General features: G+C 44.2%; 1 protein-coding gene across 2 annotated transcripts; it reads left to right on the forward strand.

Moving 5' to 3' along the window:
- Nucleotides 1–182: 182 nt before the first annotated feature.
- Nucleotides 183–18,388, forward strand: LOC308579215 (protein CutA homolog). 2 transcript variants are annotated; one of them, XM_081180039.1, is made up of 7 exons: nucleotides 202–312; nucleotides 450–647; nucleotides 2,533–2,681; nucleotides 14,724–14,783; nucleotides 14,918–14,963; nucleotides 15,321–15,370; nucleotides 16,931–18,388. In XM_081180039.1, exons 2-7 carry the CDS (start codon nucleotides 531–533, stop codon nucleotides 17,031–17,033), a joined length of 525 nt encoding a protein of 174 aa, XP_081036165.1. In that variant the 5' UTR covers nucleotides 202–312; nucleotides 450–530; the 3' UTR covers nucleotides 17,034–18,388. The 2 variants fall into 2 exon arrangements, with proteins under 2 accessions (XP_081036166.1, XP_081036165.1); XM_081180040.1 differs by lacking the exons at nucleotides 14,918–14,963; nucleotides 15,321–15,370 and having other exon boundaries at nucleotides 183–647.
- The last annotated feature ends 1,008 nt before the right edge of the window (nucleotides 18,389–19,396 follow it).

Here is a 19,396-nt window from a genome sequence, read left to right on the forward strand (position 1 = left end):
GGATTTGTATATGGGCTTTCTTCCCAGACAGCTTACAGTTTAAAGCACAAAGACATAACATAGCATTCAAAATTGGGGTGGCGGTGGAGACTTCCCTTGCACGTTGAGTAATTATTATACAAAATCAACTAATGTACTGTTTATATTTCGGATAGGTTTTGCAACAAGTGTGAATCTGGTTTATTCCCGCGGATGTTAGGCACCCAAACCAAACCGTTTCGGTGTCCCCAACCAAGCAGAATACTTTGAATGCCTTAGAGACGCTGGAGCGGGTTCAAATGGGGGAAGGTGTACAGAAGAACGAGCCAAAAGGCAGGGCATCGGGGCTCTCAGAGGGGCTATGCCAGGGAGGCGGGCACCAGCCGCTAGGAAGGAGGAGTTTGCCAGCCGTCAGTCGGCTTTCCTTTGCAAGCAAACACACCATTTATTTTTGTTTGCTTATTTCACAGCGATAGTCACATCTGGAAAGGTGGCGAACAAGTGGGCGAGGAAAGGGAACCGCAGCCTCGGAGCAAGGGCTAGTAGCAGCCATGGGCAGGTGCGCTAAGATGGCAAAAATGCCGATGGAGTGGTTTGTTCAGCGTTGCCAGGCTCTCCTCGCGGCGTCTGGCTCGGCGTTGCGCCAGGGATACTTGACTTTGCCGCTGGTAAGTTTGACATCACTACGTTGCAAAGTTGAAGAGCGAAGGGAGAGCCGAAATTGAGCAAAAGCAGGCGAGAGCCACAGGGGAATTCCCACAACATGACGTCGCACCTCTCTCCCCCGGCATTAAAAGACAAATTTTAAACTTGGCGGGGGGGGGGGGCGGAGAGAATGTGGATATCATATGGGTTTAAAACAAACAAAAATATTTCCCTTGAATTTAATGATCGTGGGGTTTTCCTCAAGTTAAGTTTTACTCAGGAGTAGACCCATTGAACTCAATGGAGCTAGGTTAGTTGCGTCCATTTTCAATGGGTCTACTCTGAGTAGGGCTGCTAACATTGGATGCAGCCTCATGAGCCAATGTCTGAAGAAAAAAATATATAGCTTCTCTCTTTGGAAGAATAAAACTATCTCAATGCTTTTGGCAAGCAACACTGGTTCTAACTTCTTGAAAAATTAATGCTGTTTCTTGCAAAGATGATGTTGTCTAAGGACGATGCATCTCTGGCAAATTGCCATGGACATAGTTTTGTTTTACAGTGCAATTTATCCTCGGAAATTAGCTGGGTTTTATAGGGTTTGTTCCCTGGGTGTGTTTGGCTTGTGCAAGAGTTCACTGTGAATTGCAACTTTTCTTTGATGGTGTTGTAAAAGGTAAATAAGCTGCCCTATCAATAATAAACTTGGAAACTATTTTAATTCATCAGAAGAATTCCTGGTTTAATTTTTACCGAGGTTTTAGTGATTTAGCAAAACATTAAACTGCAGTTAATTTTTTGGTGTCTCTTTCTCCCCATTGGGGATTATGCAGCTTAAAAATGAGTTTAACGCAGAGGTGACCCACCCCACGGCATCAGGAACATGACTTTGCAAGCATGCATAAGGGTGGTTATGCTAGATGTATTTAAAAGGTTTCAGTTCTGCCTCCCCATTTCTGTGGTGGAAGAAGAAACTCCTGCGTTTTTCTATGGCAGGGATGAGGAACAACAGATATGGTTGCAGTACCGTTCTCCTCATTCCTGTCACTGGCCGTGGTGGCTGGAGCTGTTGGGAATTGGAGTCCTAATACATAGGGAGGTTAGAGCTGGAAATGGATCAAAATAGGACAGCCAAAATGAGGAAGTGCGCAGAAAAAAGGTTTGTTGAGACAAAAGACGAATAAGTAGCAACATGACAGAGGTGTATGGCAAGGAGAAAGTGGACAGAGAATTTTTCTCTCTCACACACTCAATACTAGAACTCAGAGACATCCCAGTGAAGCTGAAGATTGGAAGGTTCAGAACAGACAAAAAAAAATTAGTACTTCTGCACTCAGTGGTTCCCAAAATTGGGTTACCAGCTGTTGTTGGACTACAACAACATCGCTGACCACCGGTCCTTCTAGCTGGAGACCCAAGTTTGAGAAACATTGATTAGAATTTGCTCCCACAAGAGGCAGTGACGGCCACCAACTTGGAAGGCTTCAAAAGAGGAGTAGACAAATTCATGGAGGATCAAGCTATCAATGGCTACTAGCCATACTGGCTATGTGTTGGAGGTAGTATGTCTCTGGACAGCCATTGCTGGGAATCACAAATGGGGAGAGCACTGTTGTACCTGGGTCCTGCTTGCAAGCTCCCGTCAGGCATCTGGGATTGGTCACTGTGAGAACAGGAGGCTGAACTAATGGACCTCTGGTCTGATCAAACAAGGCTCTCCTTATGTTTTTATGTCACAAGTTCTCCACTCCTGTGGTGTTATTAAACAATCACTGTTTCCCCGTCTCCCAGACACATTTCCTGCTTTTCAGAATACTTCAATGACCTGTATTTACATTGTCTAACTTTGGAGGCCTATTCAGCTGATGTATGATCTGGTTTCTTCTCCCCACCCCACCCCTCCTCCAGGTTATGAGTTTCTCTTTGCTAATGTATCCAGTGCTGAGAACCCTTGTCCTCCATTTGCACTCTGCTGTTACTGGTAGCTATATTCCTGGATCCCATTCAATTGCACTCGTCAATTGCCCCAACGAACAGACTGCGAGAGACATTGCAAGGTAGCGTGACTTGACACATTCTTGGCCCAAGCGGGTCAATGAATAATTGAAATATACTAGTTAGTTGAAGCATTGAGTGGCTTGTTTGTGCTGTTGTTACATACAGCTGAGAACATTCCACTCTTTATTCAGAGGTTAAGAGATCAAGGTGGGATGGGAATGAGCTTCTACGGAGCAGAGTCATATTTCTCTTATACAGGGCTAGACCATTTGTCTATCTAGCTCTCAACGGTCAGAAATGAGGGGAGTTATAGGCCAAGAGTAAGGTCTAGGTCTGTGGAACAACATTCCTGTCAAGACATGACAGGAACCCACTATCTGCACCTTCCAGAAACAATTGAAGATTTTTTTTTGTTGCTACATGATTTCTCAGCAGGATAAATGGGTCTTTACCACGAATGTCCATTTGTTAGTGTTTTATTCTTGTTTTAAAGGTATTTGAGTTTTGAGTTTTATATGAATTGCCTTCAGATGGTGGTTTAGAAGGTGATTAATAAATTAGGAGGAAGAAGAGCTGGAGGGTCACAAATTCATAGCCCTATCAAGCCAATATTCATAAGGACTAGAATCTTACTTCTAAAAACAAATGTGAATTTGGCACTTGTGTGGTATGGTAGCTGAAACTTAAGACACAGATTCAGCAATCAGACCACATAAGCCTTGCCCGTAAGTTCCATAAAGGGGACATGGCAAGCAGCTTTGAAAAGTCAGAGAGGGGAAATTCCACATGTCCAAAGTCTAGCATGGTGGGATTACACCCAGCTTCTGTTTCTGAGTTTGAATGGCTCTCTGTTTCAAGCACTCTCTGCCAATGAAATGTTTACCAAGCAAAGCAGAGTTCCCTGGAGCACCTCTGTATAAATAGAGAAACTTCTCTCCAGCCCACCTCTTGCCCCATAAGCAGAAAGGAAGCAGAAACGAACAGCCTGTTTTGCCCAGAAAATACAAACATGTTGTGGCAGCTTCTCCTTTCCAATATGAATATTCATCCCTTTCTGCTACCAGTCATGTTTGCTTGCAGTTAAGAGTGAGGCTTGATGCGCAATTGTAGAGCAGGGCATCTAGAAGGCCCAAGTTCAATCCCTCCAAGCAGGGCTGAGAATGACTCTTCTCTGTTTTGACAACATTTCTTGGAGTTTTATGAAAAAGAATCTTCATGGGATGGGGGTAGGTCAAGGATTTGAGAACGGTATGGGTGCGATATACTCTGAACAAAAAGCTAAGCTGATTGTAAATAATGTGATAACTGAGGAACTTAAGATAGAAAAAGGAACACGACAGGGGTGCCCAATTTCCCCATTGCTTTTCATTTCTGTTCTGGAGGTGTTGCTAAATATGATTAGAAATGACCAGCAGGTTAAAGGTGTACAGGTCGGAGCTAAACATTATAAGTTAAGGGCCTTTGCAGATGACTTAGTATTGACCTTACAAGAGCCAGACACTAGTACGAAAAGGGTGTTGGAGATAATCCAACAATTTGGCCAGGTAGCCGGATTCAAATTGAACAAACAAAAGACTAAAGTCTTAGGAAAAAATTTAACAGTTATGGAGAAGGAGAAATTCCAAGAAGAGACAGGTTTGACAGTGGTTAAGAAGGTGAAATACCTAGGGGTTTACTTGACATCTAAAAATTTGAACTTGTATAAAGACAACTATGAAAAATGTTGGTCAGAAATTAAAAAAGATCTAGAAATATGGTCAAATTTGAAATTGTCAATGTTAGGCCGAATTGCCGTTATTAAGATGAATGTATTGCCTAGAATGTTGTTTTTGTTTCAAACTTTGCAGATTCTTGACAAGATGGACTGTTTCAAGAGGTGGCAGAAAGACATTGCGAAATTTGTCTGGCAGGGCAAAAAGCCCAGAATAAAATTTAAAGTACTTACAGATGCAAAAGAAAGAGGGAGATTTGCCCTGCCGGACATAAAACTGTATTATGAAGCAGCAGCGTTTTGCTGGCTGAAAGAGTGGATGCTCCTCGAGAACACAGATATCTTGGATTTAGAAGGTTTCAATAATGCATTTGGCTGGCATGCATATCTATGGTATGATAAAATCAAAGTGCATAGGGCCTTTAAAAATCACATTGTCAGAAAAGCGTTATTTAATGTTTGGATAAGATATAAAGACTTGTTGGAAAACAAAACCCCTAGATGGTTGTCACCCTTGGAGGCTAAGGCATTGAAGAAACTCAATATGGAGGCCAAATGGCCAAAGTATTGGGAAATCTTGGAACAAGATGGAGATAAATTGAAATTACAAAGTCATGAGAAATTGAAACCTAATGTACGAGATTGGCTCCATTATTATCAAATAATGGAGGTCTACAAACAAGACAGGAAAATTGGCTTCCAGGTGGAGAAATCAAAACTAGAAACTGAATTGTTAGAACCCAATACCAAGAATTTGTCAAGAATGTATAATTTGCTGCTGAAATGGAATACACAAGATGAAACAGTTAAATCGGCTATGATTAAGTGGGCACAGGACATTGGTCATAACATTATGTTTGCTGACTGGGAATGGTTGTGGAACACCGGTATAAAATTTACGGCATGTAATGCCTTAAAGGAAAATATTATGAAAATGATTTATAGGTGGTACATGACCCCAGTCAAGCTAGCAAAAATTTATCATTTGCCTGATAATAAGTGTTGGAAGTGTAAAGAAACTGAAGGTACTTTCTATCACCTTTGGTGGACGTGCCCGAAGATTAAGGCTTTCTGGGAAATGATATATAATGAAATGAAAAAGGTACTTAAATGTACTTTCCCTAAGAAGCCAGAGGCCTTTCTCTTGGGCATTGTCGGTCAATTGGTGTCAAAGAAAGATAGAATCTTTTTTATGTATGCTACGACAGCAGCAAGAATACTTATCGCAAAGTATTGGAAGACACAAGATCTACCCACTCTGGAAGAATGGCAGATGAAAGTGATGGACTATATGACATTGGCCGAGATGACTGGCAGAATCCGCGACCAGGGGAAGGAGACGGCGGAAGAATGGAAGAAATTTAAAATCTATCTTAAGGACTATTATAAACTTGATGAATGTTAGAATGTCGAGGTTTTGAGAAAGAAAGGGTTACAGCGATACAAGATTAGACTGAAGGAAAGATTAAGAAGACATATGTTTGACAGAACTAATTTAGAAGTTGCTGGAAAATTTCGGACATTGGGATGCAGAAAGGGGAGGTATGGGGGAGTCCGAGAAACAAGGTTTAGGGGGAAAAAAGGTCATGAAACTATACGTGTTCGTATGTCTTTTTGTATGTTTGTACTGTTTTAAAATTTTTGTAAAACTAATAAAAATTTATATATATATATAAAAAAAGAGAATGACTCTTCTCTGAATCCATGGAGAGCTGCTGCCAGTCAGTGTGTAGATGATGCTGGACCGATGTTCTAACTCAGCAGAAAGCAGATTCTTGTGTTCCTGTTCGTGTGCACATGCCATGCACAGTGAGCAACTCCTGAACTCAAATGGTGAGCAATGATAAGTCTGCCTCGCAGAAGGAGCCACTGAGAAAGAGGAGAGAAGAATCAACATGTTTGGAGCAACTCTGAGGTTTACAGGATTACAACAAATCTAAGGTTGTTGTTTCTTTAAGGGATGGGTGGCAAAATCAGTAGCCATGGTATTTGGAGCATCCTGGGGCTTTGCCTGAGTAAATCCATCCTCTAGGAAGCTAGCTGAAAGAGAAAATCCACTGGAGGAAAAGAGGTCACAGTACAAACAACAGCTGCCTTTTTATCCTACCATTGAAAAAGGTCCTACTCTTCACTGCTTCTGTGTAAGGGAAAGGAACTAAACTTATTTCCATGCATCCCCCACTGTGGAGGTTTTGATGGTCTGGACTTTGCTCTTAAAATGGTGTGCTAAGCGCAGCTCTGATCATGATCCAATATGTGGATTAAACATTGTTCAGTCCTTTTGGGAACAGGGTGTTTTTGCGAAATAACTTTGGTGCATCCACTGTCTGCTTAAGCAATGGTGTGTCATGACACTCCCCTAATTAAATAACCTAAAATTGCATAAGGGGCACACACAGAAAATGTGTGTCAAGACTGTTGTTTATTATCACTAAGGACAAGTGTTGTTTATTATCACTAAGGATCAGGCAGGACTACTGCAAAACAAAGAATGTTGTTTAAACAAGCTTTCTTTAACTCCTCTCTTTCTCTGATCATCCTGCTCACTTTGCATGCTTTCTCTGTTGAATCACTTCCAGGTAGCTTTCCCTTAACCTATGTCTTCCTTTTGTATCACTAAGTTTCGCATGCTGACCACTGTCCTAGCTCTCTTACTTAGTTCCACATACATTAATGCATATTTCCTTTTATAACTTTAACAAAATAAAGCTATTATTACAGTTAACTATATAGTCCATATACCCCTGTGAATTTAGACAGTCTTTAGGCAATGAGGTTTCTGTACTACCTGAGTTTTTATCTGTTTTGCCACAGGAGACAAAGTTCTTTCCTGGTGGCAATTGCAACCTGTAGTATCCAAACATTTCGTCCTAACCTGACTTTATCAGGGTTTAGCTTTAGATTTCTTTCTCTGCACCTTTTCAAAAACATGCTTAACATTTATCATGATCTCTTGTTGCTTTCTTTTCAGTAGCTTTTCAGCACAATGTTCCAGCAATGATTTTCTGGAACATTTTCTAGTTCCTGATTTAGTTAATGCTGAAATACTTAAGGGGCAGGGCTGGTACCCACTGTCATTCATAACCAAAGACATATGCTGAAAGGAGTTGCAAAAGTTGTCAGACAGCTTGCCTCTGTTTTAAGTGCTATAATAGGGAGGAGGAGGAGGAGGAGAAGTTGTTCTTGTTATTTGTACCCAATCTATCTGACTGGGTTGCCCCAGCCACTCTGGGTGGCTGTGCCAGAATCCATTTTTTTGTACATAAAACTCCAAGAAAACTTTGGTTCTGGATAGGTCACATACTACATCATCAATGGCTGGTGGTGAATAATGGCTGCATTTTTGTGCTCTATTCAAAGGTTTAGGATTAATGCAATGTGCAGCTTTTCTGAGGGTTTGTGGATAATAACTAGGCTGCTGATGCATACTGTGCTATTATCTACCGGGGCAGCTATGCCTTTGGCTTGTGGACTGGCCAGCTCCTGCTTCAGGGATCCTGCCAGTGCAGAAAGTTAATTAAAATGTGGCTTAAAATACAGCTTAAAATGCAGCCTCATTTTAGTAAAGGTAAAGGTAAAGGTACCCCTGCCCATATGGGCCAGTCTTGACAGACTCTAGGGTTGTGCGCTCATCTCACTCTATAGGCCGGGAGCCAGCGCTGTCCGCAGACACTTCTGGGTCACGTGGCCAGCGTGACAAAGCTACTCTGGCGAGCCAGAGCCGCACACGGAAACGCCGTTTACTCTCCCGCTAGTAAGCGGTCCCTATTTATCTACTTGCACCCAGGGGTGCTTTCGAACTGCTAGGTTGGCAGGTGCTGGGACCGAGCAACGGGAGCGCACACCGCAGCAGGGATTTGAACTGCCGACCATGCGATCGGCAAGTCCTAGGCACTGAGGTTTAACCCACAGCGCCACCCACATCCCCTCATTTTAGTAGTAGCCCATAAATCAAGACCATAAAGGGAGGAAACATCAGATATTCACCTGAGCCAGCTATCCATGCTGGTCCTACATGGGCCAGCAAAAAAAACACAAGGAAAAATTTATATACCAAATCCCAAATAAGGAGTCAGAGCAAGTCTAAGCCGAAAGCCAGGTGGAACAGCTCCAACTTGCAGGCCCTGTAGAAAGATGTCAAATCCCGCAGGGCCCTGATCTCTTGTGATAGAGCATTCCACCAAGTCAGGGCCAGTGCTGAAAAGGCCCTGGCCCTAGCTGAGACCAATCTAACCTCCTTGAGGCTCAGGACCTCCAAAGTGTTGTTACTTATGGACCTTAAGGTCCTCTGTGGGGCATACCAGGAGAGGCAGTCCTGTAGGTACGAGGGTCCTAGGCCACATAGGGCTTTAAAGGTCAAAACCAGCACCTTAAACTTGACCCTGTACTCCACCGGGAGCCAGTGCAGCTGGTAAAGCACTGGATGAATGTGATCCTGCGGCAAGGACCCCGTAAGGAGCCTCGCCGCAGCATTAGAGAATTCCCACTGGCTGCACACTGGAATCTATCTCAGGTTTCAGCTTCCCTGCTCGATCTCCTTCTCCCTGAAAACACCCCCAGACACCTGCAGTTTCTTTTCCATTGTCCAGGCAGTTAGTTAGATTTGCTTAATCATCTGTTCTGATGTTGTACCTGAATTGTACCCAGCTTTGCTCCCCAGCAGTGGTCTGTGTTCCTCCCCATTCTCGGTAACAAAATTTTAAGTGATAAAGCTTATTGTTCTTTGGGTTGCGGATCTAAGTGTGAACTTTCCCACAGGTTTTAGGATACGCTTGTTGTACATGATAAGCATCTGGTGTCGTGGTTCAATGTCTGCATTTTCATTAACCCATGTCACTGGCAGCACATTACAGCTTGCCCCACAATCCAGCTGTAAGTTCCGCTGTTTCATTTTGTTTGGCTATGCAGTATTAATCCAGTGCCTTGAACAACTCCTCCAGAGTACGGCCAGTGCTTACATACTTCTAGCCTCTGGTCTCCAATAAGGCAATACAACAGTGATGTTACCTTATGCTTGTTCTCCTCTCCCTCCCATGGGCAAAAGCCAGATGGAGTTCAAACTCTTCTATCCAGCACCTCCATGTCTGGGCTAGATTAGCTGCAGTGAAATTCAGTGGTACTGGGGTGGGGGTGTCGGTCCATAATGTAAAAATCCTTGCTTTTTCTTGTTTTTCCCCCCTACTTCACCTGGGTTCTACTTCTAAACCAATGCCACCATGTTTTAAGGAGCAGACAGGTGTATTGCAAATCAAAGAACAAGCTTTCTTTAACTCCTAACTCCCTCTGACCCTCCTGTTCTCTTTCTATACTTTTTATACTGAATCACTCCCATATAGCTGTTCCCTTAACCTGTGCCTTACCTCTGTGCCACTAAGCTTCTCTCATTGACCACTCTCCTAAACCTCTTACTTTGAATCATAGGACCATAAATTGTAGAGTTGGAAGGGACCCTGAGGATCATCTAGTCCAGGGGTCTGCAACCTTTAAGACAAAAAGAGCCACTTGGACCCGTTTCCGAAGAAAAAACAACAACTGGGAGCCGCAAAACCATTGCGACATTTAAAACAAATATATCTCCGGAGCCACGATCTGACAGCGGGCGGGAAGGTGACGTCGGGACGGTGCGTGACTAACGCACGCACCGCCCCCATGCGACGTCACAGCCAGTACAGCACCCGCCACAGTGGGGAGTGTCGGGGCGCACAATGCGCCTCCTCCCCTCGCTAGTATCCGCCCCGGAGCCGCAGCAAAGATGTAAAAGAGCCACATGCAGCTCCGGAGCCACGGGTTGCAGACCCCTGATCTAGTCCAACCCCCTGCGAGGCAGGAATACGCTGCTGTTTCATACGGGGATCGAACCTTCAACCTTGCACCACGCTCTAAATAAACTGAGCTGCTTCGTTCCCACCAAAGTTTTTGAAACCATATTATAAGGAAAGCAATTTTTGAAGTTTGGGAGAAGTGTAAAGGATTATTGGAACAAAAAACACCATGGTGGCTCTCCCCACTAGAGGCAATATCAGGGAGGAAAGTAAATATGGACCCTAAATGGGCAACGTACAGAGAGTTGTTAATTGAAACAGAAAACCAGTTAAAATTGAAAGACTTTAATGAAGTTAGAGAGAACGTAACAGATTGGTTACAATATTTTCAGCTAAATGAAATGTTTAAGAATGATAAAAAGATGGGATTTTCGTATGAAATTTCAACTTTTCAGAGAGAAATAATAGAAAATGATACGAAATTATTATCTAAAATGTACAATCTGTTGCTTGAATGGGAAACAAAGGATGAAGAGGTCAAATCAGTCACGATTAAATGGGCACAAAATGTGGGACACAATATTCAGATGGCAGAACGGGAAAAGTTATGGAAAAATGATATAAAATTCACAGCATGTGTGGCGATTAAAGAAAATTATATGAAAATGATGTATAGATGGTACTTAATTCCAGTTAAATTAGCCAAAATGCATAAAACTAGGAAAAGCAAGTGTTGGAAATATAAAGCAACAGAAGGGACATTTTTTCATATGTGGTGGGATTGTAAAATTATAAAAAAAATGGGAAATGATTAATAAATTGAAGATGTTTAAAATAACCTTTGTCAAAAAAACAGAAGCTTTCTTCTTAGGTATTATAGGAGTGCACCTACCAAAATTACCTAAGAACTTGTTTATGTATACTACAACAGCTCCACAGACTTTATTAGCACAATATTGGAAAGACGAAGGTGTCCCATTCAAAGAAGATTGGCAAGTTAAACTAATGCACTATGCTGACATGGCAAAATTGATGATGAAATTAAGAGGAAGAGACGACAATGAATTTAAGGAAGAGTGGAAGATGTTTATTGCATATATACAGAAGCAATGTACACAGGCTAATACATTAGCAGGGTTTTAAGTTTACTTGTAATTTTACAGCGAATGGATAATAGGTGATTTAAATATGTTATAAATTTAACAATGGACACACAGCATGTTGATAAATAATAGAACCAAGGAAGGGATTAGACTGAGGGAAGTCAATCTGGTTTGTTTTGTTTTTGTGTTTTTGTTTTTTGGAAAATAAATAAAATATTATTTTTTAAAAAGAGCTGCTTCGTTCCATATGCATTGATACAAAGGCAGTGGTGACTGGTGCCCATTGGAACTGATAGGGTGCATAGGAGACAACTACAGGGGGCCGTGGGTGCATGGGCACCCACTGTAATATAATTGTAGGGGCTGGGCACCCACACAATCAATGAAAAAAGCCAGCAGGCAGCAGAGGTGCTGCCTCTGAAAGAGAAGCAGTTTAGCTCCGCCTTCTGCAGTCAGCGAGATGCACCCTGTTCCAGGGAGTGGGAGGCCTCAGATGCAGACGCAGAGTCCAAGCCCCTCTCTGTGGAAAAGGGTGGCTTGCTGGCTGTGGAGACGGGGAGGAAGAGGAGCTGCCACTGGTCGCCGCAATGCAGACGTTTGATGTAATACGTAATGCAGACGTTTGATGTCATATGTACATGCCTGCATGTGGTGCATGGGACATCACATGCACCATGTGCAGGTGTGTGCATGTGATGTCACATGTCCACGTTGTGGCAGCGGGCACCCAGAATCCTGAAGGTGAGATGGCATCCCTGATAGGGTGGAAGCCCAGCCATAGGGGGTGCCAGAGCCAATGCTAGTCAAAGCCAAATAATTATTCTTTTGTCACCTTCCTCCTCCCTGCTGAATTCTGCAAGGGAACACTGAGACTAGGGAGGAGTAAATTGGCAGGCAGTGCCGTGCCCTAGGTTGGTTGTAAGTATGAAAGCAGGTGCAGGCAGGTGGAGTCTGTCTGAGAGCATACAGAGGCTTTTGGGATTGTGCCCCATTTGCCCTAAGGAACTAGCCTCTCTGTAAGGTCCCACCCACCTGTCTGACATGCTGGTTGTTCAGATGCAAGTAGCATGCGTTTTATTTTATTATCAGGGAGCAACTTTGGAAGAGCCTTATCACTTAACTTTGCAGAGTGAGCAGTACCAGCTTTGTGTTTCAGAGGTGGGCAGCAGTTTCCTATAGAAGGTGTTTCTCCCTAACATTGAAATCTGAGTTACAGAATTACACCTGAGTGTAGCTGGTTCCCTGTGGCGGCTGTGTGCGGTGCGCGGCTGACAGCTCAGCAGGATCCCATCCTCATCGCCAGTGAAATATACTGTATTTTTCGCTCTATAGGACACACTTTTTCCCCTCCAAAAATTAAGGGGAAATGTGTGTGTGTCCTATGGAGCGAATGCAGGCTCCTTGGCTTCAGCAATAGCAACGCAAAGCCAGTGTGGTGTAGTAGTTAAGAGCGGTAGTCTCGTAATCTGGGGAACTGGGTTCGCGTCTCCGCTCCTCCACATGCAGCTGCTGGGTGACCTTGGGCTAGTCACACTTCTCTGAAGTCTCTCAGCCCCACTCACCTCACAGAGTGTTTGTTGTGGGGGAGGAAGGGAAAGGAGATTGTTAGCCGCTTTGAGACTCCTTAAAGGGAGTGAAAGGCAGGATATCAAATCCAAACTCTTCTTCTTCTTCCGAAGCGCAGAGGGAGCAGAGGAAGAGCAAGACTCTCCTGGCTTCAGCGAAAGGAACCCAAAGCCTTCGGAGCGCAGCAGGACCTCACGCTGCGCTCCACAGGCTTCGGGTTCCTTTTGCTGAAGCCGGGAGAGCAAGACTCTCCTGGCTTCAGCAGAGAGGGAGAGCTGCGCAGCGCCCCTTCAGCGAAGCGGGGGGAGAAATGGAAGGGGCTCTGTTTCTCCTGCCGCTTCGCTGAAGGGGCGCTGAGCAGAGAGGGGGAGAATTATTATTTTTTCTTGTTCTCCCCCTCTAAAACAAGGTGCGTCCTATGGTCGGGTGCGTCCTATAGAGCGAAAAATACGGTGTCCTGTAGTGATTTCATGCTCTTTATTGCAGCTTGTAAAACAGTGATTGAATTGCCCCCCAAACCCCAGGATTTTATATACATTATTTACACAATGAGACCCGTCTTATTGGCTGATTCTGCTTTCCTCCTGGAGCCTGATTGGTCTTCTCCTGCAAGCCAATAAGCTGTTGCATTCTAGAATCCTACTTGCCTATTGTTCCAGGATACAAGCTTAGTATATAACACCCAGGGTTTAACGTCTTGCTTACACCTTGGATATTTTGAATCTAACTTTTTCCTTCTGAGATTTGTGGCAGAGGAGACTGTACCATAGTGTAGGCTGGACTATTAAGATACTGCCCTGTCAATTCCAGTCTTTCCTCACCTGCCTGCTTTCTTACATCCAGCCCCGGGGGTGATACTAATCATCAGCTTCCTCCTCCTTAGTCCCCTTGCAGAACTCAACATGGAAGAAGATGAGGGCAAAACTAGAATTATTTGGTTCTGACCACTCCCTGCTTTCTGCCACACTGGTGTCCTGATCACCACTCCTCAGGAGGAGCTCAGCAGCCTGACTATGGTTTAAGCCATTTGGCATGCAGCACAAAGTGTGCCTATTTATATTCCCCAGGCATTCCAAGACGCAGCATTGCAGTGGGAGTATTAGCGGCCAGTACTTTCTTGATCATCTGACTGTAAATGGTGGAATATAAAATGCCCTGAGATCTATAAATAGAATACAGAAAACAAGCTTATTCAACTCTGGGTAAATTTGAGAGAGAGAAGTGGGAGAAAGCAAATTCCAGACTAGAGATTATTTGGGAAGGGATTGCAAATAATTCCAGGCTCCATAATAGCATTATATAAATGAATGCCGAGGCTGCCTTTGAAACACTGTGCCCAGTTTTGGTTGCCCAATCTGAAAAAGGTTATCACAGAGCTGGAAAAGGTGCAAATAACAGCAATCAAGGGGTCGAAGCAGCGCCCCTAAGAAAAAAGGCTACATCAATATTTTTTCCTTAGTTTATTTAAAGTAAAATGAGGATCGTGATATAAAACAAATGTGGGGGAACTTTTTCAAGCTGAGGGCCACATTCCCTTCTAAGCAACCTTTCGGAGGCCACATACCAGTGAAGGGAAGGGCCAGAGGCAAAAGTAGGCAGAGAAACAAATGTAAATTTTACTATTGTACAGTAGGCTGCTTTCTGCTATACACTCTCACCTCTGTATCCTCCATCCAATAAATCAAGAGGCGTGTTCAGAGTTCGAGGACACATTCCAGCCAGGCATAAACACTCAAGGATATTGAGGGCAGGGTCAGTGAGGGATGTGGCTGGGGAAAGAGAACATGACTAGGGAACCTGGGGGATGTCCTAAGGGCCAGATAGAGAGACCTCAAGGGCCACATTTACCCCTCGCCAGGCCTGAGGGTCACCACCCCTGTCATATCACAAAACTGATGACACTGGGAAGCCAGGTGCAAGGATACTTACATGCCAATTAACCTCTTCTGTTTCTCCTAGGGCAATTATGGAGAGAAAATTGGCTGCTTGCGTGAATATCCTCCCCAAGGCCTCATCCATGTGAGTCAAGAACCAAACCCATTTGACCACTCTGGAAGAATCTTGTGTGATTGTACGTCTCTGAGGATACTCTGCATGTTTTGTTTGGTTGTTTGTAATTTTTAAGCATACTTTCTTTTTGGCTTTTTGTATAGGTATATTTGGAATGGGGAGATAGAGGAAACTACAGAGATACTTCTGGTAAGTGCAGTGGTGGCTGGTCCATTAGAGTGAATGGGGCACTGCACCACCACCCTCATCCTGCCCTCAGCCAGCCCCCACCTGCCTGCCTCCTTCCTTACAACTAGTCCAGTGTCCTCCCTCTCCCCTTTAATCTCACTGTTGCCCCTTGTAGAACTCAGCAGAAAGGGTGGGGGACAAAACTAGATGAAAACAAATTATTTTGAATCCCAAAATCAAATTTTACCATCATTCATTATTTCATTTCAGCTTTGTCCATCTACAAGGTGGTCTGCTTGGCTACAGCTTCACAAATAGACCTTATCATTAATGCATTGTGGTGATGCCTAATCCACATATCTTCCCTTTCTGTTACAGCTAATGAAAACAAGGACTTCCAAAATCAATGAGTTGTCAGAATATATCAGGTGAGGTTTCTTATGTGGCTGGTTTGGTTTGGTTTGTTGGTTGGTTTGTTTTGTTTTTGCAGAGGGGCAGGGACATGACACAGCTTAAATCTGTCCCAAAGAATTGCTTGCAACCAGTGATGGCTAGCTCCTATTAGGACTGGTAGGACAGAAGGCAGGGAGCCCAACAGCAGGTGGCGCCAGAGCAGCAGAGCCAACTGCCATCCTCCTCCCTGCTGAGCTCTACAAGGGCAACACTGAGACTAAGGAGGCAGAAGCTGTAAGCCAAGGCCACCCCCTAGACTGGTTGCAGGTAAGAATGCAGGGCTGGCTGAGAGCAGGCTGAGGGTGATGATGCAGTGCCCCATTCACTCTAATAGACCAGCCTCCACTGCACTTATCAAAAGTATCTCTGTAGCTTCCTTTTTATCTCCATTCCAAATACAGTGGTACCTCAGGTTAAGAACTTAATTCGTTCCAGAGGTCCGTTCTTAACCTGAAACTGTTCTTAACCTGAGGCACCACTTTAGCTAATGAGGCCTCCTGCTGCTGCCGCGCTGCCACCGCGTGATTTCTGTTCTCATCCTGAGGCAACGTTCTTAACCCGAGGTACTATTTCTGGGTTAGCAGAGTCTGTAACCTGAAGCGTCTGTAACCCGAGGTACCACTGTATACCTATACAAAAAGCCATGATGAATGTCTCAGCTTGGTGAAGCAGTGCTCTGTAAATAGAAGCTGCTGTGTGACAAGTTTAAAAGTCACACACACAAAGTTATCAGATGGACAAGCCAGTCCTCAAAGTAAGGTGGCCCACCCACTGGGCACACTCTAGTTGTGGCCCTCTATGCTGAATACCAAATCTGCAGCTGGTTGCAGGTTTGAGAGGGCTCCCTCAGGTTTTTTAGGAAGTGATAACAGCCTGAAAGCACTCCCAAGCAGCTACTGACTGCCATTGTGATTTTCCACAACACAGTGATACTCCAGGGCATTGTGAGAAATGAAAATGGCTGTTTGTTGTAGACCCACCTGACCAGAATGTAGGAGGTGGGTGGGGCCCACATTGACACAAGTGGGCACTGCCATGATGTTGAGGCCTTGTCAGCTGCCCTAGGATACCAGGAGCCTACACCAGGCTTGACCAGATCCCACACATTCATGGTACCGTTGAGTGAAAAACACATGCACAGTTTTGTCACCCTGCAGTCTTCTAATACAACAGTGGGAAGCCCACCAGCTGTGGGCCAGATTTGGCCCACCAGACCTCCCAATTTGGCGCATTAATCAGTTTTGCCCAAGTCACACCCATCAGCCTCATACCTGGTGTCCTATGGGTGAGGTAGAGCTGCAGGGAGTTCAATCCTGCTTGGTTACTATCTTCCCACTCCTGTTGGCCAACCGTCCATCACATGACATGATTGACAAGTGCATGGGCCTGCTGGCTGGAGCTTTATCTTCCCCTACTATGCCAAAATGCTCCTGCACGCCTGTTCTGATATGTGGCTCGTATACCCCTTTTACCTGTAAGAATTCCATTCTTGCTTCATAGTAAAATGCAGATAATCTGTTCATTTCTTCCCTCAGCTCCTTGCATCCATTTGCAATTCCTGAATTTATCAGCCTGCTCATTGACCAAGGAAACCCGGCCTATTTAAAATGGATGGAGGAGAGTATCCCGTATGATTAGCCATCATCATCCAGAAGATGCTTCTGGACAGACTTTCCCAAAGGACTTGTGGATATTGCCAGCTACCGTAGCATGACAGTCCTCTCTTTTCGCAAACATGGTTAAGGTGGAAAAGCAACTGAGAATGCTCCGTTAGTGGTTCTGAGTTGCATGAGAGCAGGATCCTCTCTGGAAGAAACAGGGTCTTTGTGTTGCAACTTGCTCAGTCTTGCAGTTTTGGTTAAACATTTTGTGGCTATAATTCTCTAAAGAAAGTAGCTGTATAAGAAGCAAAGTCTGAAATGTCTCCTAACATCCAGACAGGCTTACACAGTTGCCTCTCTCACATTTTTGCTGGTATCTCAGAAACCAAGAAAATGGAGTTTTAAGGAATTCAGTGAACAAGAAGTAGCAGTGTGAGCCAACCCTAAGATTTGGTTTGGACCCTGATTGGGTGCTTCGGAAAACAGCTCAGTCTGAGACACTTCATGGGTTGCCCAATTTGGCTTGGGAGGTGCGCAAGTCTCCTTCATTTTCACCCACTCCATTCACTATTTCGGGGTGGCAGGCGAGGGGAGGCTATAACTTTCTTCGCTTTTTTGCAAAAGTGGGTGAAATTTACAGGCATTGCAATGGATCATTTACAAGCACTGCAATGCCAAATTACAAGTAAAGAGGTCAAAGGGCTTTTGTACTAGACAGTGTTAGAGACTGACTTTTAAAAACAAACAGAAACACCTATAATTTCTTATTTTGGGGAGAACTGAGTGAAATTTGCGGCCATGATAATCCCTTGTGAGTGTATGACACTTACTCAGAAGTGGTTTTCCTGCAAGGACAGCTGCTATAGGTTGGGGGTGTGTAAAAAAGGAATCAAGACCCTGATGTTGGGAAAGATGGAGGGCACAAGGAGAAGGGGACGGCAGAGGACGAGATGGTTGGGCAGTGTTTTCGAAGCTACCAGCATGAGTTTGACCAAACTGCGGGAGGCAATGGAAGACAGGAGTGCCTGGCGTGCTCTGGTCCATGGGATCACGAAGAGTCGGACATGACTAAACGACAACAACAACAAAAAGGAATCAACCTTCTTTGGTGTTTTGTCAGCAATTGGGTCTGAAAATTGCAGACATGAGATAGGTGACTCTTAATCAGAGATCTGCCAAATTGCAGACAAATAGGTTCAGGGGTTTGGTGGTTTGATTTTGGGGTGGGAAGAAATGAAAAAGGATTATCTTTCTAGTGGGCTTCAGGGGTTCCCACTTCAGCTCACGCCCACCTCTGTGGAAAATATTAATCACCTCCAAAAAAGCTAAGAACCTTCTCATTCTTTAAATTCCCTATTCTGGCTTCTCCCTAAAAATAAAAATATATAAGCACCTCTCTCTCTTTCTCTTTCCTCTGAAAAACACTACTCACTTCCAATTCCATTTGCCTAGACATAAGTGGATTTTGTCTGTGCTCCTTGCACACAGACTCATCAAATTCAATGGGTGGCTGCAAATAGCTTCCATCTCATTCCACAATGGCAGCCTTTCCCGGCCTGGTGTCCTCCAACATGCTGTCCTTCTTCATGCTGGCCGAGGCTGGGAGTTGTAGTCCAAAACATATTGGAGGACACCAGGCTGAGGAAGGCTGGCACAAAGGCTTGCACGATCATTTTAAGTGCATGGGAAATTCCTCTTTAATCTGCTGTCAGTCCATTATGTGATAAAGCTCCAACAACATCTGGAAATGGATTATGCTCTCTTCCCCTCCTCAAAGTTATTAGAGCTATAGTAGCTAAAGCAAAATGACATGGTGTGTGTGTGTGTGTGTGTGTGTGTGAAACTGATCTGTTTATTTCTCCACCCCTTAAAATGTAGTTGTCATTCTCTACTCAAAAACTGAGAATTGAGGGGCAGAGGATTTTTTTTCCTGGTTCTGCTACCAGGAACAAGCTCAGTTGATTTTTTTCAACTGGGAAGGGGGGGTGGTTCAGTGCTGTGGAAAACTGGCAGATGTGCAAAGGATTGACCTGTGACTGCCCTACAACCCACCTTACCCCCTGTCACAAATGTGTTGGTTTAAGAACATTTCTATCCCACCTTTTTGTTTAAAAAGCAAACACTTCAGACCCTTTATGGCACCTGAAAATTTAAATTCTGTAGCCAACGAACTATCTCCGTGCCTGCCAGTGTTGGGCAAGAAACACATGTATCCAACTAACGTCTGAATAATGCTTTCTGAAGCACAAGGGTAGAGATCTTGAAACCTTTCAGATATTGCCATGCTAAAGCTCCCATCGTCACCGGAAGCAGAGTCCCATCAACACGCAAGGGAATATTTTCTCTGCCCTTTGTCTACCACAGCTCAAGGGCTACATGCCCTTGTGGGCAACCTCATGA

Source organism: Podarcis bocagei (assembly GCF_964188305.1).
Source record: "Podarcis bocagei genome assembly, chromosome: Z".
Lineage (NCBI taxonomy): Eukaryota > Metazoa > Chordata > Lepidosauria > Squamata > Lacertidae > Podarcis > Podarcis bocagei.

Bases quoted from the DNA above. Each gene is read 5' to 3' on its own strand.
- LOC308579215 (XM_081180039.1), top strand. From the start codon at position 531: ATGGGCAGGTGCGCTAAGATGGCAAAAATGCCGATGGAGTGGTTTGTT. The intron at 2,682-14,723 runs GTAGCGTGACTT...TGTTTCTCCTAG, and splicing joins ACTGCGAGAGACATTGCAAG to GGCAATTATGGAGAGAAAAT. The intron at 14,784-14,917 runs GTGAGTCAAGAA...CTTTTTGTATAG, and splicing joins CTCCCCAAGGCCTCATCCAT to GTATATTTGGAATGGGGAGA.